Source organism: Myotis nattereri, assembly GCF_964212035.1.
Source record: "Myotis nattereri genome assembly, chromosome: 4".
Taxonomy (NCBI): Eukaryota; Metazoa; Chordata; class Mammalia; order Chiroptera; family Vespertilionidae; genus Myotis; species Myotis nattereri.
Window position 1 is genome coordinate 87,634,686 of NC_138079.1, and position 13,363 is coordinate 87,648,048.

The 13,363-nt window shown below is 39.6% G+C and overlaps 1 protein-coding gene across 2 annotated transcripts in view; it reads right to left on the reverse strand.

The window, feature by feature from the left end:
* Nucleotides 1-13,363, reverse strand: part of TPST1 (tyrosylprotein sulfotransferase 1) — an 87,591-nt gene that overhangs the window by 19,995 nt on the left and 54,233 nt on the right. For both annotated transcript variants that reach the window (XM_081089829.1, XM_081089828.1), the window contains one exon: nt 2,439-2,637. In XM_081089829.1, coding sequence (XP_080945955.1) covers nt 2,439-2,637 — 199 coding nt within the window. The remainder of the gene's footprint in view (nt 1-2,438; nt 2,638-13,363) is intronic.

Consider the following 13,363-nt stretch of genomic DNA (forward strand, 5'->3'; position numbering starts at 1 on the left):
TATATATTGATGGGGAAAATAAGACATTTTTGGGGGGCTAGCAATCTGAATCTGTGCCAGTAATCTAATGTACTTTATAGCCTATGATTAAGTCACTGCCCCTTTCTCTACAATTTGGTCTTGCAAGACCTGTTTACCTAAGTATTATTCCCATTTTACAGAGGCCATAAACCATGAACAATCCCGGGAGTGAGTTATCAACACTGGCACCAGGCCAGGTCTTTAGGTGTGGTCTCACGGCCCCTATCCCAACACCTAGGGCTTTTTGCAAAGCCTGCGAAAGGTCCAGAAGTCCCATCCCATATTTGGGGGGCAAAGAAACCGAAGGGTATAAAGGGAAAACTTCCTCCATATTGGCTTGCTCAGGATTTGGAGAGAAACATTCTCCCCTGAGTCACTGTACTGGTACATGTGGAACATCTGAAAATAAATGGGTTTTTCCTATGTCTCCAGTACTCCTGCATATTTTTTGGTCGCCTGGTAAATTCTGTAACAATATGTTTGGTCATTCAGATGACCAAAATATATTTCTCAGATGTATCTGGTCTTCATCCACAATTCTTGGCTCACAGCTCTCCAACTCCTTGTAATATCTTAAGTGATGAGAGCAACAATGGTGTCTCTTGTTAATGAGGTGACTTTTGGAAACAACCCCAGGGTAGGGGCTGGTTGTCACTGGAAACAAACCATGTGGTTTGAAGTTTAGAACATTCAGTCCCACCCCAATTTTCAGGGAGGGGAGAAGGGCTTGAGGCTGAATCAATGGACAGTGGTCAAAGACTTAGTCAATCATGATTATATAATGACGCCTTCGTAAAAAACCGAAAGGACAGCTCTTAGACCCTTTTTGGAGAGCTTCCACCTACAGGAACCAGAATGCTACCATGTGCTGGTATCAGCCCCACGAGGCTAGAAGCTCCTTTATTCGGGACCCCCCACCACATAACTCTTTGTCTCACTATCGATTCCTATTCTTTAATGTCCTTAGTAATAAATCCATAATTTAAATGAGTAAACGGGTTTTCTTGAGTTTTGTGAGTCATTCTACCAAATTAATTAAATCCAAGGAGGGTCATGGGAACCTCTGATTTGTAGCTGTTCAGTACAACCGGGGCTGCAACTGGTATCTAAAGTGGAGGGTGGTCATGTGGGACTGAGCCCTTCCCCTGTGGAATCTGATCTGTCTCTGGGTAAATGGTGCCAGAATTTAGTTGCATTCTTGGACACCCTACTGGCATCAGAGAACTGCTTGGTGGTGTGGGGAAGCCTGTATACACAAGATGGAATTTGGTCTGAGAATCCTTTCATTATGCATATTTTACCACAATTTTAAAAAAGAATACATTAAGGTCTGATTTGAAGTAGACTCAACTGGTAAGGTATATACATTCAGATTAGCTCTTGAGTTTTCAGCTTTTCTGAAACAGTATTTCATAAAGATGTGAACATACATTTTTAATAGGAAAATTTATAATATACTTTAACAGCAACTTTTTCTCAATCAGAAGGTAATTTATTGCATGTTTAATAATTCTTCTAATGTAGCCTAGGTTTAGTTTTTTTTTTTCTTTCTTTTTTTTTATCTTTAGGAGAGAGGGGAAGCAGGGAAGGTAGAAAAGGAAGGGAGGGAGAAAATGAGAAAGCGAGGAAGAGGGAGAGAGGTGAGGAAGGAGAGAGAGAGAGACACAGAGGGAAGGGGGGAGGGAGGGAGAGGGTAAGGAAGAGGGAGAGGGAGAGGGAGAGGGAGAGAGAGAGAGAGAGAGAGAGAGAGAGAGAGAGAGAGAGAGAGAGAGGAGAGAGGGGAGAGAAGAGAGAAGAGAAGAGTGGAGAGGGGAAAAACAGGGGAAGAGGGGAGGTAGAAAAGGAAGGGAGGGAGAAAATGAGGAAGGGAAAGAGAGGGGGTGGTGAGAGGTGGAGGGAGGAGAGGAGGGAGAGATGAAGAGACAGAGAGAGGGGAAGAAGGGGAGAGAGGGAGAGGAGAAGAAGGGGAAAGGGGGAAAGAAGAAGGGAGAGAAGGCAAGGGAGAAACTAGTTTTTAAGTATCAAGAAATCATGCCTCATCTAAACAAAGGTTTAAAAGTAAAGTAGTCATTAGATTCAAAGAAAAAAGAAACTAGAATTAAGTGAGGTTGCTAGGTTGCTAGTAATGCTGGTATTTATGCAAATTTGTGGTAAATCAGCTATGAGTATCTCCCCAACAGTAAGCACCATCCTAGAAATTGTGCAAAATATATTTAAAAATTGTCCCCATAGTTCCTGGGAAGAGCCACAGTTTTCCTTAAAAATGCAGTGGAAGACATATGATAATATAGCATTCTACAAATAGAATTTTTCTACTTTAAAATAATTTTCTAATCACAAAAAGCAAGAAAAAAAAACTTTTCAAGATTCAAATTCTATATCCAGTTTTCTCAATTCACTTTAAAAATCTCACTTACCCTTCTAGTGTTTTCAAGGATTTTGGGATCAGGTTTTCCATAGTTGGGTGGATTGGCATATGGGTCATATCCAAGTTTGGCAAGCATGGGTGCAATCACTGCCATGTCTTGTAAAACGTCTGGAGGTATTTTCCCAACCCATTTTGATAGAGCTGCTACATTGACTGGCTTGATGACTTGGTCTGTTGATCTCTCCACTCTGGAAACAATAGAATATGAATAAATATTTACTTAAAATACAAAAAAAAAACAGTGTTCAAAGACCACTGAAAATTATTTTTGATAACTTTAAAAATGTTAAGTGTCTTCATTACAATGCGGGCACTGACCAGGCTTAACAGTATTTACCAGAAATTGTTTAATATGCTAAATTTGACAGTAATTATTGGCAACCTCAGATTTCTAGAAATAGGAAAAAGGATGCGCTGATACCATCTGCACAAAATGTGCTGACATTTTAATTACAATGTTCAGAAAAAAATACAACTGCTTAGAAAAACAGCTAGTCGACTTACTCGAAATGCACCAAAAAGAAAAAAGACAGGACTGATGAATGACTAGATGGACAGACATGTGATAAAGCAAATATAGCAAAATCTTAATTGTATAAATGTAAAATCTTCATTGTGTAAGAATAGTGGGTATAATTCTTTCCATTCTTTGTACATTTGAAAATTTTCATAATAAAACAGTGGAGAGAACCATGATCCACTAAGAATACATAATATTCATGTGTTCTATTTTTCTGTTGACTTCCTGAAGAACTCTACTTTCCAAGGAAGAAAAAGAGGTGCTGTTTCTTTTAATATTACAAAATAAATGTGTTCTACCTCTTAACCTAGAAACCTTCTTTAAGCTTATATTGACTATATTCACAATATTTTACTAAACAACTCATAATCTAAGGAAAAATATGATATAAAATGACATCTAGATACAAATTGGTTCTGAATTAGCAGATTTTGGCCAAATGACTAAAACAAAAGTGCTTAAGAGAGTTACATTATCATAACATAAGTCATTCAAACATGGTATTCAAACAAAGGTAACAACCCTTTTTCTTTAAGTATGTGGCCTTTCACTGCAGATAATCACTATCTGATGAGGAATCCCTCAAAGGGGCTCCCTGCCTAAAAAGACAAGAGAAAATGAAATTATTCCTCCCTGGTGTAGGGAGTGACTATAGGGTTAAGCCTTGGACTGACCTGTTGGCAAAGCCACAAACAAGTCCCAGCTAAGAGGGCACAGCTCTCTTAGTATAATTAGGCTTGACCTTATGACACTCCCTAGATCTTATCTGGAAGCTAATGGGCTGTGGGAGATATAGCAAGTGCTGCCAAAACAAGTGAAACTCACAAGAACGTTGTAACTATGGTGACCACTACCTTGTTTACCTCTGGCTATAAAATAAAGGCTCAGCTTGCCTCTGGATCTCTCTCTGTGGCCTCAGCCAGGCACAGGAAGATCCACCTAGACTCAGCTTATTCTCTTTGTCTGTCTTTTCTACATCCTTCACTGCTCCCCCTCAGGCTCACCTAACCCTTGGCTGTGCTGGCACGGCACACCCTGAGATTCTGTGAGGCCACTAGCTCCAGGTTTTTTTCCTGCCTCAATAACCAATTCTTTTTTCCTCTCTTAAAAATTTATCCCAGACTCCACTTAACCCACAGCTCTCTTCACTCTACACATTTCTCCTGGATGGGTTCACCTCTAATGATCCTTGCTTGACTTTCTTTTCTCTCCTTTTTTTTTTTCTTTTTTTGAGAGAGGAAGTGGAGGGAGGTGAGAGAGAGAGAGAGAGAGAGAGAGAGAGAGAGAGAGAGAGAGAGAGAGAGAAAGAGAATTGATGTGTGAGAGAAACATCAATCAGTTGCCTCCCCAATGTGGCCTGACCAGTAATCCAACCCATCACCTTTTGGTGTACAAGACAACTCTCCAATCAACTGAGCCAGGGCATTTGCTTGACTTTCTTTACCTGCATGGAGAACATCCTGGCCCTAGCCAGTTTGGCTCAGTTGGTTGGGCGTAGTCCCATGCACCAAAGGGTTGCTGCTTTGATTTCTGGTCAGGCTCATGCCTGGATTACTATAAAAGCCTCATAATTTCCCTGCATTTAAATAGTTGGTTTTCAGCCCAACTACCTAACAGTCCACCAGAATATAAGGAAATTCTATGTCTTATTAATCTATCACCAGCACTAGCACATGAACATAAAATAGGTACTCAAAAAATATTTGTTAAATAAATAACAAAAAAACTTTTCATGAAATAAAAACTTACAAATTTAGTTTGTACAAACATGATCAAGAGAAGTCAAGGATCATACCTTTATAAGGAGATCAACTGATACAAGATGAAATAACTAGAGAATATTCAGGTACAAACTGCATGATATTTACTGTGGATGTATTAGGAATGTTAGAGAATGAGAGCCATGTCTGCAGAAATAAACATCTCCAGCATAAAAAAAGTTTTATAGTAAACAAAGAAAAACAGTTTCTGATCATTCTGTGTCAGGTACTTTGCATATGATGTCTCATTTAAACCTTAAAACAACCTTAAGAGAAAGATATTATCAGCCCTCAGTTTTCAAATGTGTAAACTGAGACCCAGAGACAGTTAAGTGAGTTACCCAGAATCACAGAGTCTGGAAATAATGAAGTTAGAATTAGAATCCATATCTATCTGACTCCAAAGTCCCCAGTTTCTCTATTGCCATATTATTGATTAACTTAATTTTTACATTATATGCCTCCCTGAAAACTTTGGCCTTTTGCCCTGAGTAGAGTGAGCAAGTTGGTTTGCCACAATGGCAGGATCATACAGATGAACTATACATATAATCCGAATATATCATGCTGTGCTGGTACCGTTTAACAGCCTGCTCTCCATGGAAGAAAAGGCCAGGATTTGTTGCATTTACTGATGACTATAGTGGAAAAACTCCCACCAAATGGCTGATTTCAACCTACCAACATGAAGTCACCAACTGCAGAGTTCGGAATAGATGCACAAAATGAGCTTTCTGCAGCTGGGGCAAGCCAGCTCCAGCAGACCACTGGATATCTACAGGGCCACAGTCTCTTGTCCTAATTTTTGAAACCCAAAAAGCTCTAAGAACTAAACATATTCCTGTAATTCATTTAGTAGTGAAACAGGACTTGAACTTATCAGAATCTATGTATAGGCTTTATTCTACTTGATATAAACACTTACACTCTTTGATGAAATATTAATGTGTTTGATTACAGAGTGTTGAGCCAGAACCAAGAAAATCCTATATAATAAAAGGGTAACATGCAAACTGACCCTAATGGTAGAATGACTGGTTGCTATGATGTGCACTGACCACCAGGTGGCAGACGCTCAATGCAGGAGCTGCCCCCTGATGGTCAGTGCACTCCCACAGGGGGAGCTCCACTCAGCCACAAGCCAGGCTGATGGCTGTGAGTGCAACAGCGGTGGCAGGAGCCCCTCCCACCTCCGCGGCAGCGCTAAGGCTGTCTGTGGGGAGCGAGCCTAAGCTGCAGTCGAATATCCCCCAAGGGCTCCTGGGCTGCCAGAGAGATGTCTGACTGCCAGCTTAGAACTGATACCCTGGAGAGCAGGTTCAAGCTGGCAGGTGGACACCCCCAAGGGCTCCCTGACTGCGAGAAGGCGCAGGCTGGGCTGAGGCACCCCCCTCCAAGTGCACGAATTTTTGTGCACCGGGCCTCTAGTATCTGTAATAATAAAAGTGTAATATGCTAATTAGACCAGACAGCCAAACGACCTTCCAGACAACCTTCCAGAAGAAGCCAGGGTTGCGAGGGCTGAGGCAAGCCACTGCAGCTGTGAGGGCCAAGCCCCTTCCACGAATTTTGTGCATCGGGCCTCCAGTGTTATATAATGTGTTATGTCACAAGAGGCCCAGTGCACAAAATTCATGCATTCCGGGGGGTGGGGGTCCCTCAGTCTGGCCTGCGCCCTCTCACAGTCAAAGAGCCCTCAGGGGATGTCCAACTGACGGCTTAGGCCCGTTCCCCGGACATTCTCAACACTGCTGTGGAGGCGCAGAGGCTCCCGTCACCACCGCTGCACTTGCCAGCATGAGCCTGGCTTCTGGCTGACCAGCGCTCCCCCTGTGGGAGCACACTGACCACCAGGGACAGCTCCTACGTTGAGCGTCTGCCCCCCTGGTGGTCAGTGCACATCATAGCAACTGGTCAACCAGTCAGCTGTCTGCCCCTGGTGGTCAGTGCACATCATAGTGAGAGGTTGAGCAGCCTTAGCATGTCATTAGCATATTATACTCTGATTGGTCGAACGGCCGACCAGACACTTAGCATATTAAGCTTTTATTATATAGGATATGATCTTTCTAAAATCCAGAACTTTCTCAATTCTGAAACATATGTGTGTTAGGCAATGGAGCCACACATAAGGTCTTGTATGCCATGACTGGGAAGCTGGCTTTATCTTGACAATGTTGGGGGATGATAGAAGGGTTTAATTATAAGAGTGATATGGTAGAATATTCAGTGGGAAGAGTCCATTGAAAGATGGGACAATCAGGATCAGGAAAAACAATACAGATGTTCAAGTATATATTGGATGAGTTGAGAAATTATTAAAGTTTCAACTAGAGCAAATGAAACAGAGCTGGAAGAAAGAAAATCTCTATAGATTTTTAAAAGAGATATTTATAAGACTTACTGGCCAATTAGATATGGGGGAAGTAGGAAAAGGAGTCTAAATGAACTCAGATTTGACTTTAAGGACTGAATGGATGGTGTTATCATTCATTATAATAGAGAACATGGAGGAAAAACATAATGTTGCTTTGTTTGTTTCAGGTGTAGGGAGCAAAAAAAAAGAGGTAAATTGATAGTAGTCAGAAAGTTATCAAAGGTATAAAGAAAAATCAGAGATTGGAATGTAGCATGTGCTCAGTAATAAATAATAATTATTATTTTTTTATCCAGATTATAGCACTGGCTCATAAGTAAAGTGAAAGCCACTATTTACCATTAGGATTGAAGAAATGATTTAAAATAAAGTCCAACCATCTCTTGTCTGAAAGAGATAGAACTCTAAAATAAAAGAATTTGGAAAGCTTTGTTATATAACCACAGTCACAAGATCCACTAGCAGCAAATGTAGTTCCTATGGACTCCTTAGGGGAAGAACTTGGAATCCTATTGCATTATCAATCAGGTGCTTCTCACTAAGACAGTAGTAACAGCATTTTATATTTATTGAGCATAAAAATCAAATTAATCATTTTAAAAAAAATTTTTTTATTGATTTCAGAGAGGGAGAGAGAGAGAGAGAGATAGAAACATCAATGATGACAGAGAATCATTGATCGGCTGCCTCCTGCACATCCCCTACTGGGGATCAAGCCCACAACCCAGGCATGTGCCCTTGGCCGGAATCGAACCTGGGACCCTTCAGTCTGCAGGCCAACGTTCTATCCACTGAGCCAAATCAGCTAGGGCCAAATTAATCATTTTTTAAAAAAAATATATTTTACTGATTTTTTACAGAGAGGAAGGGAGAGAGGTAGAGAGTCAGAAACATCGATGAGAGAGAAACATCGATCAGCTGCCTCCTGCACATCCCCCACTGGAGATCAAGCCCACAACCCAGGCACATGCCCTTGACCGGAATCAAACCCGGGACCCTTCAGTCCGCAGGCCGACGCTCTATCCACTGAGCCAAACCGGTTTTGGCCAAATTAATCATTTTTTGAATACCCACTATGTGTCACATCAAGTGTTAGATACTAAAGATGCAAAGATGACTGACTAGGCCACAGCCCTCCTCTCAAGAAGATCAGAATCCAGTACGAGAGATAACATGGAAACATGATTAATATACAGCATGATAAATGTAATGACAAAGGTTAGAAACCATATCATTGGAATGTAGGAAACAGAAGTAGGCTAATTCTTCTCTTGGGTGAGGACACATAAGTCAGGGTAAATTACCAAGTTGTTAATGCAAGAGTTAGCATTGTATGGGTTGCAGGCCAAATCTAGTCCCACTGCCTGTCTGGCCTTTGAGCTAAGAATGGCCTTTACATTTTTAAGTAGTTGGTTTTTTTTAATAAAAAGAATAATATTTCATAACACATGAATCATATAATATCAAATTTCAATGTCATAAAGTTTTATTGGAACACAGTCATGCTCATTTGTTTACATACTGTCTATGGCTGCTCTTGTCCGCAATGACAGAGTTGAGTAGTTGAGAGAAGGACCTTATGGTTCCCAAAACCTAAAAGATTTACTGTTTAGCCTTGTACAGAAAAAAGGTGTCAACCCTGATCTAAGACTGTATCTTAAGGGCATGTAGGATCTAGTGAAGGGGGAAGGGTCTCAGGAGATGTTTCTAACTCTCTATCCCTCTCCCTTCCTCTCTGTAAAAAATCAATAAAATATATATTAAAAAAAAAAAAAAGAACTGTAGACCTCTTGGTTCATGGGTTGACACTTAACCACTGGGCCACACGGCTGGACCAAACTTTCTACTCTTAAGAGCTGAGTTCCAAATCAACTCTTTGGGCTCACCTTTCCTCTCTTCCCATGGGTTCTAGTTATTTAGTTTGGCTTTTTCTAAGAGGAAGCAAGGTGTAGCAGGATAATACAGACCTGGAGTTGGGCCTGTGTGATCTCACTTTGTGATCTAAGAAAACTGATCCTCAGAGTCTGGGGATAATGACCACTAGCAGGTAGAGACACAGTGTCAAAAAGATTGTTCAAATGCAGAGATTGGGAAACTATGGCTCAAATCTGGTCTGCTGCCTGATTTATAAATTAAGATTTACAGGAACACAGCCACAGCCAATTGTTTCTGCACTGTCTACGGCTGCTTTTGTTCTACTATATCAGAGCTGAACAGTTACGACAGAAATCATGTGGCCTGTAAAGCCAAAAATATCTGATCCTTTACAGAAAAAGTTTGCCATTCTGTGTTCAAAAGGGTACAGTGATTAGAAAGAAATGAGCCTGGTCCAGAGAGCCGGATTTTCTTTTTCAGACAACAACCTGCAGGCTGGATGGAGCTCATCAAATCTCTCTTACTCTTTTGGTCCTTCCAGAAATTAACCAACAGTTAGGTCTGAAGTGTACTAGGGTATAAACTAGTTACCATTCCAGTATCTTCGAGTCTCCCTGGGACCTTAAAACATGACAGACTGGTATATTTCAAAATCTACAACCCAGGCACAGCACTGCAGGCAAGACACCTGGGAATCTGTAGGTTCTCCCCCATTGTAAGTACACAGGCTTCCTTCCCACTGTAGCATTCATAGCAGAAGACACTCCTCCTCGGAGAATGGGGGCAATGCCAAGGTCTTGAATGACTGAGATGAATATAATCCTCCAAGACACTCATTTTAAAAGCATGGATCTTTCACGAGTCTTCACTGAACACTTACAGCTAGGCCGGCTGCCAAACCACAGGTGTGAATCATAATACACAGTAACTACAGGAAACCAAATCTTCTGCACTAAAGCTTCAGGACTAGAATGGACATGCAAAAAGGCATGTGTAAAAGAGGACATAATTTATATGGCTAGAGTTATTATAGTAAAACTAAAGATGAAATACCATTAACTCATGTTTTCAAAGATTATTTCACTTCTAGAAAATGCTCCTTTTATGTCTTGTGAAAAAAGATCTAAAAATGTACACACAACAGAAATTCAATTTTGTAAAAATAGGTTATATATGAATGTTTTATATGTATATGCATAGAATTATACAAAAATGCTAACAATGACAGTGACATGACTAAGTGTGATTTTTATTTTCTTAGAGTCACTCAGAAGTCCAATAACTATATCTGAAGCTCAATATAGTCCAAACTAAACTCCTGATTTTCCCCCAAAATCTACTATTTTCGTAGCCCTTCCCATCTCAGTTGAAAGCAACTTCATTCTTCATGTGCAGGATTAAACAAAATAAAACTGAAATTGTCTTTTGACTACTCTCTTTTTCTCATACTCCACATCCAATCCATCAAAAATCTTATCAACTATACCTCAAAATATATCCAAATAGCATCACTTCTCATGAACTCCACTGCCATTCCCCTGGTCCAAGCCAATATTATCTCTTGCCTTGATTTCTACAATATTTTTCTAAATAGTCTCCCCGCTTCTTCCTTGATATCTTTGTGGTCTACTCTCAGTATGTGAGCCAGATAGAGCCTTTAAAAACACAAGTCTTATCATGTCTCTTGGGAAGATATGATAAGAAACCAACTCATTATTTTGAAAACTACCAAATAAAGAATAAGAATCAAGTATTTATCATTCGTTTTTCCTATCCAGTAAATCTGGGTATCAAATAGTAGATGCAGGGAGTATCACTTTATAAAAGTTTTCCAACTAATACATGAAAGGAAATAAGATTAGAATATCAAAATGTTGTAGGATCCAACGCATTGATGAATCTAGGCACCGAGGATCATGGCTGCTAAAATCACAGCCTTGCCAAGTCGAATCTTGAGTCTGATTAATCCTCTGGATTCAGATGCCAATTTGCATGAAGTACAGAATTCAAAAGAATACGTTGGACAGTCAGCAGTTAGATTGCAAAAATTTTGCAATCAGCTAAATTAAGATTGTAAATAACTTTACAGGCTAAATGACCCAGACTCTTCTAAAACTAAAGAATCTGATACCCCTGGCTGGTTTGGCTCAGTGGATAGAGTGTCGGCCTGTGACTGAAGGGTGGTCATGGGTTCAGTTCTGGTCAAGACCATGTACCTCTGTTGCATGCCCTACTCCTGGCCCCGGTCGGGGTGAGTGTGGGAGGCAATCACTCGATGTATCTCTCTCACATTGATGTTTCTCTCTGTGTCTCTCCCCCTCCCTTCCACTCTCTCTAAAAATCAATGGGAAAATGTCCTCAGGTGAGGATTAACAACAACAAAAAGAACATGATAAAGAAAGAAATTGATTAAAAGAAATTCAAGACATCAAATTATTTTTAATAGGTAAGACTATAGTATATAGGTATACACAACTGGGTGATAAAACTATAAAGAAATAGCCGAAACCGGTTTGGCTCAGTGGATAGAGCATCGGCCTGCGGACTGAAAGGTCCCAGGTTCGATTCCGGTCAAGGGCATGTACCTGGGTTGCGGGCACGTCCCCAGTAGGAGATGTGCAGGAGGCAGCTGATCGATGTTTCTCTCTCATCGATGTTTCTAACTCTCTATCTCTCTCCCTTCCTCTCTGTAAAAAATCAATAAAATATAAAAAAAAAACTATAAAGAAATATAAGGAAGTGATCCTGACAGTGCCAGAATAGTGGATAGGTGATAAAGTCTGAGAGAGCATACATGGAAAGGCTTCTAGATTGGCAAAGTTTGGTTTCTTGACATAGCTAATAGTTACAAGGGTGTCTGACTTATTAAAAATCATTAAACTATTTCTAAATTGTCCTTACAATGGTCTTCAAGGTGCTACACAACATAATCTGAATTCCACAAACTCCCATGTCCATGTCGCTAATACTCTTACCTTCTTCAAGACCTTCCTCAGATCTCAGCTTCTCCATGAGGAATATCCTGACCACTCTACTTAATATTACAGCCTGTCCCTCAAAATCCCCTGGGTCTTGATTCCCTTTACTCTCCTGATTTTTCTTTCTTTCCATAGCACTTAAAACCTCCTAATATACTATAGGCTTTTCTTATTTAGTGTGACTTTTGTTTTTTGCTTTTTCCCACTAGATTGTAGGCTCCATGAGGGCGGGAATTTTTGTTTTGTTCACCTGCTCTTGCTCTCCCATAGGTCTCTGCTAGAAATGTCTACCTTATCAATGAGGACAGGACTTCCCTACTATCCCTATGCCTCCGCTCTTGGCAATTGCCTATTTCCTGCTTTATTTCTCTCTACAGTACTTATTACCATCTGATAAATGAGACATTTAACTAATTTTTTTATGGATGACTCCCAAATACTAATGTAAGGTCAGTGAAGACAGGGTTTATTTTGTTTTGTCTTTGTTAACTGCTTTCGCCCCAATATTTAGAACATTACCTGGCATATAATGGGTGCTCAGTAAAAACATGTTTAGTAAGCAAATAGTTTACTTAACAGTTTTTATTTATGAATGACAACTGAATTTTACCAAGAGCCTTTTCAGCATTTAAGTGACATGCTCATATGGTTCTCTTTAATTTACTAATGAAGTGAATTATATTAAAAGATTTTTCTGGGTCATAATAGTGTATTAATCTTTGATATACTGGTGAATTCTGTTTACTAATATTTTATTTATGACTTTAGCATCTATATGCATAAGAAAATTGATCTGAGGTTTTCTTTTCTGTTAATTTCTACAGGGTTCTATCATTAAGTCACGGTTTCATAAGATGAACTGGGGAATTTTCCATCTTTTTCTATGGCCTAAAATAGTTAAAATAGCATTGGACTCAGCTGTTCTCTAAAGGTTAAAAACAATTCAATTGTTAATCATCTATGATTTTTTAAATGGACCCTCTTAATTACCTTTTCAATCTCTTTGATGCTAATAAACCTATTTAAGTTTGCCATCTACCTTGAAAAATCAGCGATTGTCTCTAGGCTTTCAATTTATTACAAATGTACTTTCATGCAGTATTATCATAGAATTATTTTAATTTCTATCTGTGACTAACACTATTATATACGTGATATGTATTACCTTTTTATTGATCATCTTAAATCATCAATTTTGGTTTTTATTTATCCTTTCTACTATTTTTACCTATTTTATTAATTTCAGCTTTTAACTGCATTGACTTTAGAATCCTACTATTCTTGGCCCTGGCTGGGTAGCTCAGTTGATTAGAACATCATCCTAATACATCAAGGTTGTGGGTTCAATCCCCAGTCAGGGCACATACAAGAACCAATCAATGAATGCATAACTAAGTGGAACAA